The 14,698-nt window shown below is 54.7% G+C and overlaps 8 protein-coding genes across 8 annotated transcripts; 3 read left to right on the top strand and 5 right to left on the bottom strand.

Moving 5' to 3' along the window:
* Positions 1–1,089: 1,089 nt before the first annotated feature.
* Positions 1,090–2,637, top strand: LMH87_010023 (uncharacterized protein; the record flags this gene model as incomplete). Its single annotated transcript, XM_056197116.1, has 1 exon — positions 1,090–2,637. One exon carries the CDS (start codon positions 1,090–1,092, stop codon positions 2,635–2,637), a length of 1,548 nt encoding a protein of 515 aa, XP_056054197.1.
* Positions 2,638–3,359: 722 nt separating this feature from the next.
* On the bottom strand, positions 3,360–3,677 carry LMH87_010024 (uncharacterized protein; the record flags this gene model as incomplete). The annotated part of the gene is made up of 1 exon (XM_056197117.1): positions 3,360–3,677. The coding sequence occupies one exon, from the start codon at positions 3,675–3,677 to the stop codon at positions 3,360–3,362; it is 318 nt and encodes a 105-aa protein (XP_056054198.1).
* Positions 3,678–4,078: 401 nt separating this feature from the next.
* On the bottom strand, positions 4,079–4,850 carry LMH87_010025 (uncharacterized protein; the record flags this gene model as incomplete). Its single annotated transcript, XM_056197118.1, has 2 exons — positions 4,079–4,543; positions 4,782–4,850. 2 exons carry the CDS (start codon positions 4,848–4,850, stop codon positions 4,079–4,081), a joined length of 534 nt encoding a protein of 177 aa, XP_056054199.1.
* Positions 4,851–5,343: 493 nt separating this feature from the next.
* Positions 5,344–6,408, top strand: LMH87_010026 (uncharacterized protein; the record flags this gene model as incomplete). The annotated part of the gene is made up of 3 exons (XM_056197119.1): positions 5,344–5,430; positions 5,488–5,615; positions 5,685–6,408. 3 exons carry the CDS (start codon positions 5,344–5,346, stop codon positions 6,406–6,408), a joined length of 939 nt encoding a protein of 312 aa, XP_056054200.1.
* A 1,552-nt stretch (positions 6,409–7,960) lies between these two features.
* LMH87_010027 (uncharacterized protein) lies at positions 7,961–8,371 on the top strand (the record flags this gene model as incomplete). Its single annotated transcript, XM_056197120.1, has 3 exons — positions 7,961–7,966; positions 8,089–8,276; positions 8,365–8,371. 3 exons carry the CDS (start codon positions 7,961–7,963, stop codon positions 8,369–8,371), a joined length of 201 nt encoding a protein of 66 aa, XP_056054201.1.
* A 395-nt stretch (positions 8,372–8,766) lies between these two features.
* LMH87_010028 (uncharacterized protein) lies at positions 8,767–11,274 on the bottom strand (the record flags this gene model as incomplete). Its single annotated transcript, XM_056197121.1, has 6 exons — positions 8,767–9,924; positions 9,977–10,460; positions 10,511–10,560; positions 10,611–10,743; positions 10,794–11,007; positions 11,091–11,274. 6 exons carry the CDS (start codon positions 11,272–11,274, stop codon positions 8,767–8,769), a joined length of 2,223 nt encoding a protein of 740 aa, XP_056054202.1.
* Positions 11,275–11,583: 309 nt separating this feature from the next.
* Positions 11,584–11,868, bottom strand: LMH87_010029 (uncharacterized protein; the record flags this gene model as incomplete). Its single annotated transcript, XM_056197122.1, has 2 exons — positions 11,584–11,736; positions 11,821–11,868. The coding sequence occupies 2 exons, from the start codon at positions 11,866–11,868 to the stop codon at positions 11,584–11,586; spliced, it is 201 nt and encodes a 66-aa protein (XP_056054203.1).
* Positions 11,869–12,852: 984 nt separating this feature from the next.
* LMH87_010030 (uncharacterized protein) lies at positions 12,853–14,474 on the bottom strand (the record flags this gene model as incomplete). Its single annotated transcript, XM_056197123.1, has 3 exons — positions 12,853–13,897; positions 13,945–14,335; positions 14,429–14,474. 3 exons carry the CDS (start codon positions 14,472–14,474, stop codon positions 12,853–12,855), a joined length of 1,482 nt encoding a protein of 493 aa, XP_056054204.1.
* Between the last annotated feature and the right edge of the window lie 224 nt (positions 14,475–14,698).

Here is a 14,698-nt window from a genome sequence, read left to right on the forward strand (position 1 = left end):
TGAAAGACTCGGTGTGTCTAGAGTCCTTGTTGAAGCAGCCTTAAAGCAGAAGAAGGCTTTACAAAGCAAAAGTTATGCTTGGAGCACGGTTCGGACGCAGCCTTGTCTTGTGGATACAAATCTCCCAAATAGGAACTGTGTTGTCGCGCGGCCCCATAATTCAAATGCCACGGCAACGGGACCCCGAAGAGGCTGAGACAGCTAGTGGCAGGCTGTGTGGCTCGTGTGATGTGGCTCGCGGCTTACAGGGAGCGTCCTCGCTAAAGCAAGCACTGCAGCGAGCTCCCCACAGCACTGCAGTAGCCTGTCTCTAGCCATTTTATAGTGGATGGCTCGCCATAAACCCTCCTGCAGCAGGCATGCTCACACCGCCCAGCTAGCGAAAGGCGGTGGGCGTCTCAACAGGTTCGAGCCCATATGTACAGTCGGACTTTTTTTTTCTTTCGCTTTTTCGTGATGAAAGCCATTCTACTTGCACCCTGTTCATCTTTTCTGCAGGCTGCCGTCGATTCGTCGTCCAGTGTCGGATTGCCCGCATCATCTGATTCACGGCATCAGCCACACTTGCTTCCCGATCATCGCCCAGGCAGCTGCCCAGCCAGCACTGGTTTGGTGGGGTCACGAGCTCGGTAAACAAGGCAAGACCCGTCGTTTGCACCAGGACCAGTACCACGCAAACTCCCAACAAACTGCCCCCCAAGACGAGACCCCGAATATTGCCTTAACTCAAGTCGGTCCTTGTTGAAATCCCTATAGCAGGTCTATACTAGCACCATCATATCTGCTCGAGAATCGCGGTCGTTGAGTCGCGGCCGAACGCTTGGGCCGAACCCATCTACGCAGCCTCGCCTCATATTTGGGCTGCTTATCGCATCTGCATCCTCATCCGCCTTCCTCCTTGCTCCAGGCCAGTCATGCGCTGTGTCTAATAACCACTGCCCATAGTTTGGCCAGACAGTTTGCGCTTGACACAGGTCTCAACTGTATGAACTTCTTTCTCACATTTCCTTACACGGCCGCCCCGCCATCACTGGCATTCCAGGCCGCCTATTCACCCCACGCTGCTAACCGTCCATTTTGCCTCGTCAGATGACGTACCCGTCGGGCTTCAACATGCCAGGGGCATTTCACAGTGATGTCGGCGCGACGATAGCCTCTCAACCGCTGATATTTCGACCACCCGTATCCTCTCCGTCGCCATCGGGCTCTGCCTTTCTCGACCCTACGCCTAAGCGCAAGCGAGGTCGCGCAGGCACACCCGCCGCTGCGGAAGATGCGCCGGCCGCTGCGAGCCTGTTTGGCGCCGCTGCCGCTCCCCAGCACACGCCTGTCAAGGCATACGCTCTTGCAGGCACTTTAGACACACCTGGAAATGCAGAATCTGATGCTCTGGGTGAGAGCATGTACTCGGACTCCAACTATCGAACAGCGCTGGGCTCTAAGCGCTCCCGCAATGACGACGACGACGTCTCCAGCGGCGCACCGACATCACTCTACCACCACGAACCGCCTGATTCACCGTCACAGGGTTGGGGGACCGCCGCCATCACCGTCGTGGGCGGTGTTGTCGGCCGAGTCTGGGAATTTTGCAAAGCGGGTGCCTTTAAGGGTTTCTACGCTGGCGGCGGCAGGGGCTTTGCCATGACCCCGACAGGGGCCATGGTGGAGAGCGACGCTACCCTGCCGGCCGCTGATGATTATTCCTATAGCTATCATTACCACTACGACGACTACGAACACCGTGTCCCGGGCCATTTTCCGAGTTCCCAAGCCGAACACTCATACCGCGCCACCGTTGATGACGCAGCGCCTCCTCCCCCTACCGCTGGCGGCCTCGACGACAACGAGCACCAGCCCTACCGACCTGCCAGCCCAGCCCCGAGCATACCAGCTGCGAAGCGTCGACAGACGACTCATGCCGACGACCTCGGACGAAACTGGGTGCTTGTCAACGATAGCGCGCAAAACGGCCGGTCATTTGCTGCCGCGACACCGCGTAAGATAAGTGGTGGCTACCGGTCTTCGCCACGGAATCGCAACTACACACCCTCCGTGACCACGGGCCGCCGCATCTCCACAACCCCCAACAGTCGAACTTCGATGCCGTCGGCTGCCCGCTTCTCCTACCGCCCGGAGACGCCCTCCGATCAAACCCAGCTCCGCCCCCCATCATCGGCATCCTACGCCTCGCCACGATCTGCCTCCCCGACCAAGTTTGCCTCGACCGCCTCTGGTGCCAACACCTCGTACTACACCACCGCCAGCACCGCCTCCACTGCCTCGCCCTCGCAGACACATTCTTACTCCAACTCCCAAACGCGAGGTGGCGGTGGCCACCGCCGCAGACGCAGCGGCAATGTAGCAAATACGAGCTCGCACCGCCGGGCTAACAGCGCTGCATCGGCAGCCTCAAGTCGCGGAGACACCAGCGAGCGTTCCAACCACGACAGCCCGCGGCTCGACGCTGAAGCCAAGCAGCTCGCGGCCCGCCGCAAGATGGAAGAGCGCGACGCAGACGTGCGCATCTCGGCGTTTAACAAGCGACTCCAGGACATGATTCGCCAGGGCAAAGAAGCCCTGGGCACAACAATTGAGATTGACGACGCGGGCGCCGACGACTGGATCGACGAGGAGTAAAAGACTGGCATTCTGAGCGTTACATCGTTATTATTCCCCCATATTTTTTTCTTTGTTTCTTCTTATTACATCTATATACCTTTGTTGTACATGTCCGGATGGGACGTTTTGGCTAGACTAACAGATTGCCAGCCTCTTTTGGGAACTCTGGATTGTTTGATACTCGTTTCATTTGCTGAAGATGGGTGTTGTTTTCTATTTATTCAGTGACATATTCAAGGTTCCGCGTTGGAAATTTTGGACAGGACTACAAAAGAGCCGGCGCACATGGGAACCCCTGAACCGTGATGGCTGAGACACCAAGAGAGAGAGAGGGGCACTGAATGTTTTTTAGGCCTTGGGAGTTGCAGAAGTGCGCTTCATCACATATGTGGTATAAAGTACCTCGCTAGTTTAACAAATACGACATGAACATACAAAGACCATGTTCCATCCCGGAATATCGGCTAATTTGTAAGCGTAGTGAGGCTGTTCCACGTTTTGAGATCCTGGAAATCTTGCGGCTCTAGTAGCGAGAGGTAGGGAGGCTCGCAAGGAAGCTTGGCTTGTGCGTGTCGACGACCACCTTTTCCAAAGATGCATGCCACCATCCTGCCCATCTTGCCCTTGACAGCGCTCGCCCAGTCGCGGAACCGCTTCTTCCAGCTCCGCGCCCCTCCTTGTGCCGGCGGCGCAATGTTCTCCTGATCGCAGCACCCACACGGCTTGAGCCGCGGCTCTCCCTAGGCCGCATCGCCGCGCGCAGCCCCGAGGAGCGGTGACTCGACGTCCGATGCTGTCGACGGCGGGCTGGGCGGTGGGGCGACGACGCCGCGCCGCGTGACCGGTCGGTCCGCCGGCAGCAGTTTCTGCCGGAGATGTCGCCATTCTGCGTGTTCTTGTAGGCTGATGCCGATGGCTCGGAGCTTTTCCCGTCTTGAGGGGTGATACTGCTTGTTGAAGGGTGGGTCGATGGTGAAGTCTGGTGGACGTCTGAAGTCGGCGCTTGCGTCAGTGACGAGTGCGTTGGAGAATGGCGCGAAGGCGCGAGGATGAGGCATCTTTTTCTTCCTTGCGTATTTTTAAGCGGAAAGCAAACGTATTAAATGCTGGGGATCAAAGAGCGTGATGGATGGATAGTAAGTACTGTTCAATGGAGATGCTCGAGGCCAAGTTGTGCTAGTGTGGCCGTTGGCAGCACCTGCCTCGTGTAAGTGGCTTCCAAACAGGTCAAGTGAATAAAGAACATTTCACGGAGAAGGGATTACTAGTAAGATTAAGATTGAGAATCTGCATCGCTTACTTTTTTAGACGACCAACTAAGCGTTCTGACAGCTTTTCTTGTACTCTGGTCTAAGCACGTCGATTCTCGCCACTGCTACAGCCGGTGGTCCTTAATGCCGCGCTCTCTCCCGCCCGGCTTTCCTAAATTCCTGGCTAGTGGCCAGAATGTCTCTCCTTCTTAGCAGTGTGCGAAGCGGTGCTCGCTGAAGTCAAGGTGCAGCTTTGTATAGTCCCATCGGCGCGACAGGACGGCGAAGAGTAGAGACACCAGCGGCACCTGCACCAGGTCGAGCACGCCCACAAACACAAACATGCTGGTCGTACCAATCACGCGTCCGCCATCGCCGCTCAAGCCGTACGGGAGAGGATAGAGAAGCCAGGTGGCGTTGACCACCCGGCCAAGATCATGTAACTGCGCGCTCTGGGCCGCCTCGCGGCTTTCGTTCAGGGTGCTCGCCGCGAGAACGAGCCAGGCAAAGGTGCCAAAGGCAAAGAAGCCCCATCTGTAGCTGGTGGCTGTATATGCGGCGGCGAGGTACGAGACGATCCAGAAGACGGCGAGGAACATGTTGGTGAGGTTGGTGGTCCAGGAGACGCCGGAGAGCAGCCCGAGCACGAGGGACAGAACGGGGAATGAGACGGCCTAATTGATGTACTTGGCGTAGTACATCGATAGTAGAGTGCCGTTAATAGAGAGGCTGCAGCCAAGGCTGGCGGCTTCGGCCATGTATGTCACGGCGCCGACGAGAAGGGCTATTCCATTATGAGTAGGTAGTGGAAGACGCGATTGCTCTGGGGGGGGGGGGGGGGGGAAACAGAGTGTCAACAGCACAAGTCTGTGATGTCAGTGTATTGTTTGTAGGTAGTTGTGTGCCACGTACGAAAACAGGTAGATGAATGGCCATGACGGCCCAAAGCCAATCGGATGCTGCATGAGGTATGGTGCCCATCTTGGTCAAATTTGTGGCAGACTTTTCGGGCTCTGAAGATTTGCAAGCGGATGATCGACTAGTTTCGGAAGTTGATTTTATGTGTAAAGCGTATACAATAAGGACATTTACTGGATTTCTAGAGAGAAAAATGATGCATTGTCATATATTCCGTCACAGAGCATGTATAAGCGCACTTATAAGCGGAAGTAAATCTCGAAGGAGCCGCGCAATTCAATTACGTATACGGATAGAAAGAAGGCTATTTTCGAAAAGCGTCTTGGATTAATGTCCAGAATTCATTTCTTTTTAACATCAACACGTCGCGCATGCGACTGCTGAGGGAGCACGCGGAAGCAAATGTGAGGCGGAGGCCTAATAGCCCCCAGAATAAGGCTGCGGAAGCAAATCCACCCCGGTCCACGGCCACCGGCCTCGGAAGACATGACAAATGCAGGCTTACACCCCCCCGGCCTTTATGCCAACGTCGACTTTTACAAGGATTCCAACATTGATGGATTTAAAATTTGGCATCATGTCAAAGGAGCATGAGAATATGGCCTCGGAAATGAAAGACGACGAAGCGGGGAGGATTCTTATCGTATGTATACGCAGAAAGCTGCAATCCAACGCCCACCTGCTAACAAACTTGCGCAAGGCTTGTACGCGATGCAAGGTGCGCAAGAGGCGCTGCGACGGGCAGAAGCCCAAGTGCCGCGGCTGCGCTACCCACGGCTGGGAGTGTCAGTATTCTACTATCCGACGAACCCGTGGCCGAGGACGCCGGTGAGCTTCTTTACTTTGTCCAATAGGGCAGCTCTCATGCTAAAGGCCAACTCTTTCGAAAACAAAAAGAGACGCACAACCAGTTCCGGCATCCAAGACACCGACTAGTGACGGTGGCGAGGGTCTATTCTCCTTCGATGCGTCTCATCGCCAAGTCCACATTAACCGCTGGATACCAACACTGCCCGACTTTCTCGTCAAGGCCAACTTTGCGCAGCACTTGCAGGCTCTCCGCGCGAGCATCGTGTCGGACCACCACCAACGTGATGATGATGACGATGACGACGAGCGCGGGCGGCGCTTCACGCCGCTTCCGCCGCAAGCCATGGGGACGCGCCTCATCCGCAACTCGTACCCGCACATTGCCGCGTCACAGCTACTCGACTGGCCAGATTTCGTACACGTTCTCGATGCGCAATACGCAGACAAGCCAGGGCAGCCGGCGGCGCGGTGGGCGCTGGTGAATGCCGTCATGGCGGACGCGGTGCGCTTCAAGACGGCACCAGGCGCCGAGGCGGTCATGGAGCCGCTGCTGCGTGCGCTATGCAGAAACGCGAGGATGGTGAGGACGGAGCTGGTGTGCGGAGAGGCGAGTGTGATGGCGGTGCAGGCGCTACTCTGCATGGCCGCCGTGGCCGCCAAGGACCAACAAGACGGTGGTAGCGAATGCGGTGAATTGTCAATGTATGCCCTGCAGCAGTTGCAAATGCTGCGGGGATCGAAGGAGGACGACAAGGCAGAGTGCCAGCGCGCGTGTGAGTTTGCGGATGCGATGAGTTTGGCATCTTGTTGAGTAGCGTGCGCGGACGTCCAGTCGAGACAAATTGCAAATGTCATGTTATCATTCTACAGTGCCTACCAGAGTGCCTCGTGAGACCAAAAGCTGCCGTCTTTACCGCGGTGTACTATTTTGGGATTCATGGGCTTAGTTATTGTAAGCAGCTTTTAACTGAGACTGGACTCCGATTCTAGACCTCGACGGGATCGCGAGACATGGGTTACCAATCGATGGACGGGGTGTCTTGGCTGTTCCTGAAATGAAGAGAACAGTGCGTGTGTGTGTGTGCGCGCGCGCGACAGAGAACCAACAATTGCAAAGGGTCCTTCATCATCACGGTGCGTCTCCCTGGTCTCACAGCAGCTGGCAGCCAAGGCTGCACGGCTGGTCGCTCCAGCGCGTGGCGTGGGTGCGAGCGGAAAAAGCAAAAAGCATTCCTCTTTGTTCTTGGCTGAGCCAAATTTCCACCAGAGAGCGAGGAAAAAAAAAAGGCTTAAAATAGAAACAGGAAACCGTACTACGTACCCCTCCAGGTGGACATTGGCATGCAGGGGGAACAGCGTCCGCCTGGCGTCCAATGTCTTGCCCTCTTCTTTCGCACATGGGCTTGGCCGTTTCTGCCGTGTAATGTGTCTCGCCAAGCTTAAAAAAAAAAAAAAAAAAAAAAAAAAAAATCACTCGCTCTTTATATGCCTCTTCAGCCTGTTGATGTATTCAAAAGTGAAGAAATGGCGCGTGGACAGCAGCTGGTGAGGGCTTGAACGCGTTCATGAAGAAAAAGAACCTGTTGAACAAAGGTCTCAGTTGCAGGACAGCCTCGGCGCAGTCCTTTACTTGTTCGCGATATTTGGCGCAAATGAAAATTATTCTATAGCTACCCGTGCTAGAAGTAGACTGTGATTTAAAAGTCATTTGGTTTCTATCGTTTTCATCTCGTGCCGACAGATGTTTGGCGACGGAGCCAGAGAGTCCAAAGGCACAGCTGCCCTTGTCTTATCCGACGCCACCGCCAAGCAGACCATCAACCATCATGAGCCAACACCTCTCCAACTTCCATGCCAACATTTCCTCGGCACATGCTTGTAATGCGCGGCGCACCCTCCATCACCGATTAGCACCAGCTTTCCCATTACTGAAAAGCAGGACACATTCTTTTTTTTCTCCCCCAAGCAACTTCCACGGTGCGGTGACTGGTGGTTCCATGTCTCACTTACACTCACCCATCCAAGACACTTGCAATCTCCCGCCGCCCGCCACTCTGGCACCGGGACCCCTCCATGCCAAAAAGAAAATCACACACACTCGTGCCTGAGTGCACAGCAAATCATCCAAGACATTGTTTGCTTCCTCGGTGTCTTTCCTTTTCCCTCCCCCCCCCCTTCCCCTCCTCCAGACACTGGTGCGAAATAAGTAGCCCACGCTGCCCTCTCCACGAAGAAACCACCCTCACCCCCCCTTGTCACACCCAAACACTCCTCCTCGCTGATCATCCCGAGCTCTTCGCAACGACGTCATTTATATCCTCATCATCAAACCAGCTCATTACATACTCACATCTTATACCGCAATGAAGGTGAGCTCTCGTCCAATGCCCAATGCGCCCGGCGACTGGAATGCGACACGACGACGCGACCGTCGCTGCGCCATAGCATCGCGCTGCTCGTGGCATGTATGCTGACTGCTGTATTGTCCAAGGCCGCCATCACCCTCGTCCTCGCGGCCGTCCTCGGCGCCGTCGCCTCGCCCGTCGACCATGTCATCCACCGCCGCTTCAGCTGCGCGGAACGCCTCAACGGCTACTGCCACGCCCCCAACGTCGACTCGTACTGCAACGGTCGCGACTTTCACTCCAAGGCCTCCCAGACCTGCGGCGGTAAATGCTGGTATGCAGCTTTTTTTTCCCTTTCCAATCTCCTCAGGGGCTGGAGCGCGCCCTCGTGTCCAATTGCGGATGCTAACTGCATGTCATAGGTGTTAAAAAGGGCGGAGCTGTATGATTCAAGTAGAACGGACGATTGCTGGGGCCGCTATGCGCGCCGAAACAAATATCACTACAATTGAGAGAGGGCTTGTTGGGAGTCGCTCATCAATATCTATGCCAGGAGAAAGAACTAACGGCTCTTTTCCTTTTTGTGTTTCGTCTGATTTAATGCCTGGTCGTTGTGGGCTGACCAGTTGCCACGGGAATAGCCTTTGTTTTTTACATGTTTCTTCACTTACTCTTACCGCGATAGTCTTCTATTCAATCTCGAAACAAATTTCAAAATATTCAAAAACTAATTCCATCTGATATAAAAAGTCTAAAACGCCGTTCCCCGTAGTGCGCCCTTGCTTCGCATGTCTATAATATCAAGCATTTACACAATTTCGTCGTCAATTCCGTAGGAGCATCCCCACGTCCTGTAGTTCAGACGAAGGCGCCGCTCGTCCTCGGTCGATGCGGCCCCAGCCAGCGCCCCAAGTTGGAGGGTCAACACTCCCCACTGCAGCTGTGCTCGCTGCGCCGACATTGCTACGGCTATTGCTATTGCCACGTACATAGGCTGTTTCGTCAGATGCATCATCCCGTTGCGGACCGCTGCCACCATCGCGGCGCATCATGGCAATCTCTTCACTGTCTGCCGTGCTGTGCAGCTTGCGCTTCTGGCGGTGGCCAAGAATGCGCCAATGCGAAGACCGCGTGTCCTCGGTCGTCTCTGAGGACACGCCAACCATTTGAGGGGACGACATGATGCCCAGACGAGGTGAGTGGTGACCGCTGCCATGGCGACTACCGCCCCAGCAGAAAGAACGCCGATTGAAACCCGCGGGGTCGCCCGCGCCGCAGAACCCAAGAAGCTCGTTCGGATGCCACCATGGGCGCGGGGGGCGGAACGCTTTGATACTGCCGTTGCAGCCATCGTTGTAACTTGTATGCGGCTCTCCGGAGAGCTCCTCAAGCGTGATGCCCTTGGTCTCGGGAATGAGCAGCGAAACGAGGGTTCCGAGTAGCATGAAGAGTGCGAATAACTGCAAAAGACGGTTGAGAGAGGGTGAGCACTCGTTTCCCTTGCAGCCTGCAGTCATGGCAGAGCTCCCCTGTTTGAGGAGCGGGATACTGATGGCTTGAGCTGCAATGGCACCAATTTTGCCCATGGCTGCAGAGATGCCGTGTGCAGTGGCGCGATAGCGTGTCGGAAAGCACTCGGCAGGTAGAATAAAGGTCGTCGTGTTGGGACCTGCATTGAAAAGGAACTGTCCGATTATGTACAATGCAAGTGTGGATCCCTCGGTGAGGCTGTTCAGGGCGAAGCCGAGAACGCAAAAGACAACGGTGAGGAGAAGGAAGCCAAACACTTGTAGAGGTTTGCGGCCCACTGTATCAACAGTGAGCATAGCGGTCCAGTATCCTGGAAGTGAGCCAGCGCAGGTCAGGATGATGAGTCCAACGGCTTGGTTCCGTAGCTTGTGGTATAATGTTCTGCCGCTGGCGTAGCCTATGGCGTGCAGGACGACTTTATTGTTCAACCCCAGTCCATAAAAGGCAAGATCCTGTCTCGGCGTATTAGCAGTCTTCGATCAAATTACAACATGCAGTACTCACAAGAAAGAACCATGATAGCGTGGTTCCGATTAGGGCCCGCAAGTTGTGTGGCTTGAGAAAGAATTCTTTGGCGTCAGCCCAAGATGCCTTGGGGACGGAAAGAGCTGAAGGCGACAGGTGAGTATTGGTAGCAGAGACAGTGTCTTTTGGCCTTGTACTGGATACATAGGCTCGAATATCGGCGTCGGCTCTGTCGACGTCGTGCTGTACATCAAAAGTATATCGAGGGGTTTCGGGAATGGTAATTCTATAGTACATGGCGAGGCACGCCGGAATAGCGCCGACGCCTACTATTATACGCCAAGAGCGATCGGCGGCTACACGACAAGCGGCATCGCATGGGCCGTCAGGACCGATGCCGTCGTATGCATCTTGAAAGGCGACAGTTGTGAGGAGGGCGACCACGGCCGCCATGAGCTGGCCGAGGCCCTGCATGGAGAAAACAGCGGCCACGAGACCACCCCGCCATCGCGTCGGCGCAAATCTACAAACATCAGCATTTCCACATCGACTTGTTTCGATAATGAAGCATACTCGGAAGTGATGACGCTGGCAAGAGGGTAGTCGCCTCCAACTCCAATGCCCTACTAACTATTAGTCTCTGCATAGATATCGCAGCCGGATCCCAACGTACAAGTAACACGCGCCAAAATATTAAGACACCCGGGCTGCTCATGGAAGGACTTCCGGAAGCGATAGCGCAGCTAAATATTGTGAATATGACAACACCGAGTTCGATGCCGTACATGCGACGGCGTCCATATGTGCTGGCAAATGTTAGTCGCCATGTATACGTACGGTGTAAAATTGTACGTACTCAGCTAGCCACCCAAACAGTATCATCCCGATTACGATTCCAGCGCTTGTAGAAGCTTTCAGAGCTTGGCTGACAGTCGCAGGCAAATCGCCGCTGCCATCGCCATCTTCGCTATAATATGCCAGACCCACCAAGGGGGCGACAAAGTTGATAGCAAAGATGCTGTAGGAATCTAAAAGGAAGCCGGCACCAGCGACGAGAACAGCTCGAACGTCTAGTAATTTCAATCACTCGTCAGCACTGATTCTTGTTTCCCCCTCCGTCTTGTTCGTTTGAGGGATCTGAGTCGGCACGTACGGCACGTTCCGAAAGGAACCTTGTCAACGTCTGATAGCGCCAACCGTCGCCGCAAATTGGCGTCGGCAATGTGGGAATAGTCATTGTAGTAGTTGTGAAAGGCTCTGTTGCCGCCTCGTGTGTACATTGAATTTATGGAGGCCTGCGCCGGCGGCGGGAGCATGTGCTCGGAGGACTCGGGCATGGCGATTCGTGGTTGGCGACCGTCGCCCAATGGCAAGTGTAATGCCGCGTTTGCTTGTCCGGTTTGTGCAGTCGCAAGGGCCCGACGACGCCCGCAGAGGCTTTTTATCAGGGGACGAGATTCGATCCAATTTCGAGAGATGGCAGGTAGACCGATGGAAAATTTTGGCGCATGTCGTATATCGTGGATGTCTATTTGCCGTAGTGGGCAAACAAGGCAATGCGTGCGACTAAGACATGGATGGCCCGACCTTGGCGGCGGGTCGAGATGCGGCACGCGGTTTCGGCTCAATTGCCGCAGCGCGGGCTGTCACTCATGAGGAAGAAAAGGCGTGCGATGGAACTGAGGATGGGATCGATTTGATTTGCTGCCAAGGGCAGAAGCTGGGCTCTGGTAGAGTCGGAACTTGGGGGAGGAGGAAGACCCGCGCCCGCTGATGACGGCAGAAGGTATTTGAAAAGGCTCCAGCGTGGATTAGCGAGGTCACAGTGGTAAATGCCGCTAAGGCAGGCAGCGGAACAGCCCGAAAGGTCGCAACAGACTCACTGCAGCAAACTTTAAGCCCGGCCAGTCAGGACACCGTGAAGCTTGCATAAAATGGCATTTACGCAAGTAAGACCTGCATTAATAGATGGACCATGCCTTTGACCGCCAAACTGGAATATTTCAAACCAAAAGTACAGTTTGGGGAGGAGTCTAGAGGCCGGCGGGGATCAATGGTCTCATATTAAGAAGAGTCACAGCCTCTTGTGCCATTCGGCTACTGGAGGGGGGGACTTTGGGACTGTCGCCGACGATCTCTTGAAACCCACCACCTGAGGCTCTGGGTGGCTTGTATGGGTCCGAAATGTTCTTGCGTGCCCCTGTTACAAATTCGAAAATGCGCCAGGAATAATGACCGTTATTCACAGCTTCGCCCACGAGTCTGAATTCAGGCGAACAGCGTAGCGTCGTTTCCCCCACGTGCATCTGCCCAGCGCTGCCTCGCATCGTCAAACGCCGCAGGCCAAGTGGGCGCCACAGAGGAGCGAACACGCTAGCCAGGCCCATCTGATGAGCGTGCAAGCCTCTCAGCACCAGCGCCCCTCTTCGTGTGCCTGAGACGGCACCCGGAAGCCCGACCCCATCGCCTTCTAGAATTTCTAGAAGGCCTCCGGTAAATGGGCTTGGCTTGGCCGGTGGAATTCCGTGCCTGACGCCTCGACCTGCTTTGCAAAGTGCCTCGCCAGCATACCGCGGACTCGCACCAGACCTGGATTAAATCCCGTCTGCTTTCTGAGCGTTAGCATGCAAGTCAAACTCGCCCGTGGTTGGGTCTGCGCCTTGCTCGAATGACTCGCCTGCTCCAAGCTTCATTTTCCCAACGGCCGCGGCGGCGGCGGGTTTATTTACCAACAACTGCCGGATTATTAGTAGTCACAGGATTGCTGGCTGCTCCGGTCATCAAAAAGGCTAGACTGCCCAAACAAGCGATATTTTGTTGCACATGCTCTATCTATTGACCGAAACGTTGGCCGATCCTTCACCTGATGAACGCTGGACTTTTTTGCCCGTCTTCTAATTTCGTCTTCACCTCGCCTACCATGCTGTAATATCCTCCACCTCCGCCTCGCCAAACGTGCTTGACTTGGTAATCTTGCCGACACCCTCCTCCTCAACAACGGCGCCATCCTTGCTCATAATATCTGGCAGAATCTCTTTCAAAAAGGCCAGAATGTAGCGATTTACCTGCTCAAACTGCAGCAAAAACGCATCGTGTCCTTCGGGGCTCTCGATGCGCTCTAGTCGAGCGTCCTTGACATGCTCGGCAATCTCCTGCTGCTCCGCAAACGTGAATAGTCCGTCGCTCTCGATGCCAAGCACCAAAGTCGGCTGCTCTATCAAAGCGAGAGCCTCCGCAATCGAGTCCGCACGATTGCGCGAAACATCATGCGTGTCAAGTTTGCGCGTCATAGCAATGTAGCAGTTGCTGTCGAATCGCTTCACAAACTTGTTTCCCTGGTAGCGCAGGTAGGATTGGGCGGAAAAGTACATTGACGTTGGTAGATCTTCGCCACCAGTTAGGCTCACCACCTTCTTGGGTCCCGAAAACTGAGGATCCGGTGAGTCGACGATGACTTGCTTGCCATTGCTGCCGTTGGGTGACTGTCTCGAACTGCTCTCGCTATTGTTGCGAGATCGTGAGGTGCGCTTTACCACATGGCCATCATTATGAATGTGGAAGTGGGCTTCAGAAGGAGTGGCCGGACGTGGCCGTTCCCGAATCGTCTGTACTTTGGAAGCATCAGGTATGTTGCGTCCAAAGCGAGCCTCGAAGGAGTTGCGGCTGCGGTAGGTGAGTAAGGCGGACATGCGCGCAGCACCCAGACCTGTTGATGGTGGATCCTCGAATTCGTAATATCCGTCATCGTACTTGGGGTCCGCATAAATGCTTTGTCTCTGCGCCTCCCCCCAGCTGATCCCCCACGCACTGTGTCTGCTAGAGGTGGCAATGGGAACGATGCACCGGATATAGTCTTTGCCAAAGTATGCCCATTCTAGGACAAACATGCCTCCTAGAGATCCTCCAACCACGGCCGCGATTTGCTTGACGCCAAGCTCATCCAACAGCATTTTGTGTAGCCTGGGCTTGTTAATAACCGCCTGATTGATTGCGTGACTGTAACTTACTGAACATCGTCGCGAATGGTGGTGAGAGGAAACTCGGGACCATATCGGCCATTGGCTGCATCTCCGTCTTTCGCCGTGACGGGGCTAGCCGAGCCATACGGGCTGCCCAGACTGTTCATGCAGACAATGAAGAACCTTGATGTATCAAATACTTGACCTGGACCGCCCAATAATGGTCCCCACCAGTCACTGACGTCGGCGCTGCCTGTCAGTGCATGACAAATGACCATTGCATTGTCGCCGGTCGGCGAGAGCTTTCCCCGAGTCGTATAAGCAACCGGAACATTGCGTAAAGTTGCGCCAGATTCCAGCGTGAATTCTGGGATGATGGCGATTTGCTGGTCCGGGATCAACGCAGCGAACGGGTTCTCAGGTTGAGACGACCGCCTTTCTTACAGGTATTCAGCAGCGCTTCATTGATAAGGGGGGGGGGACATGAATCTCTACTCATCATTTCAAGTCCATGTGAAGTGAAAACACTGACCATATTGCGGCTTTGCTGTGCCATTACTGGCCACATCTTGAGCCATATTGACGAGGGGTAGCGATATCGCTGTTCGACAGCGAAGCGGGGCAGGAAAGCCGCTGCAATGGCTTTTGATGGGTTGTTCCTCAGGAATAGATATCGAGGGAAGGTTTGAGGCTGTCGTTGGGTTTAAAAGCGACCAAGTTTTGCTCCTGAGTCACAATTGAGGATGAAATGAAAAAGTTGCTGCAGCTGGACCTTTTGAATGGCGCAATCGACTTCCGATAA

Source organism: Akanthomyces muscarius, chromosome 5 (assembly GCF_028009165.1).
Source record: "Akanthomyces muscarius strain Ve6 chromosome 5, whole genome shotgun sequence".
In the NCBI taxonomy this organism is placed as follows: domain Eukaryota; kingdom Fungi; phylum Ascomycota; class Sordariomycetes; order Hypocreales; family Cordycipitaceae; genus Akanthomyces; species Akanthomyces muscarius.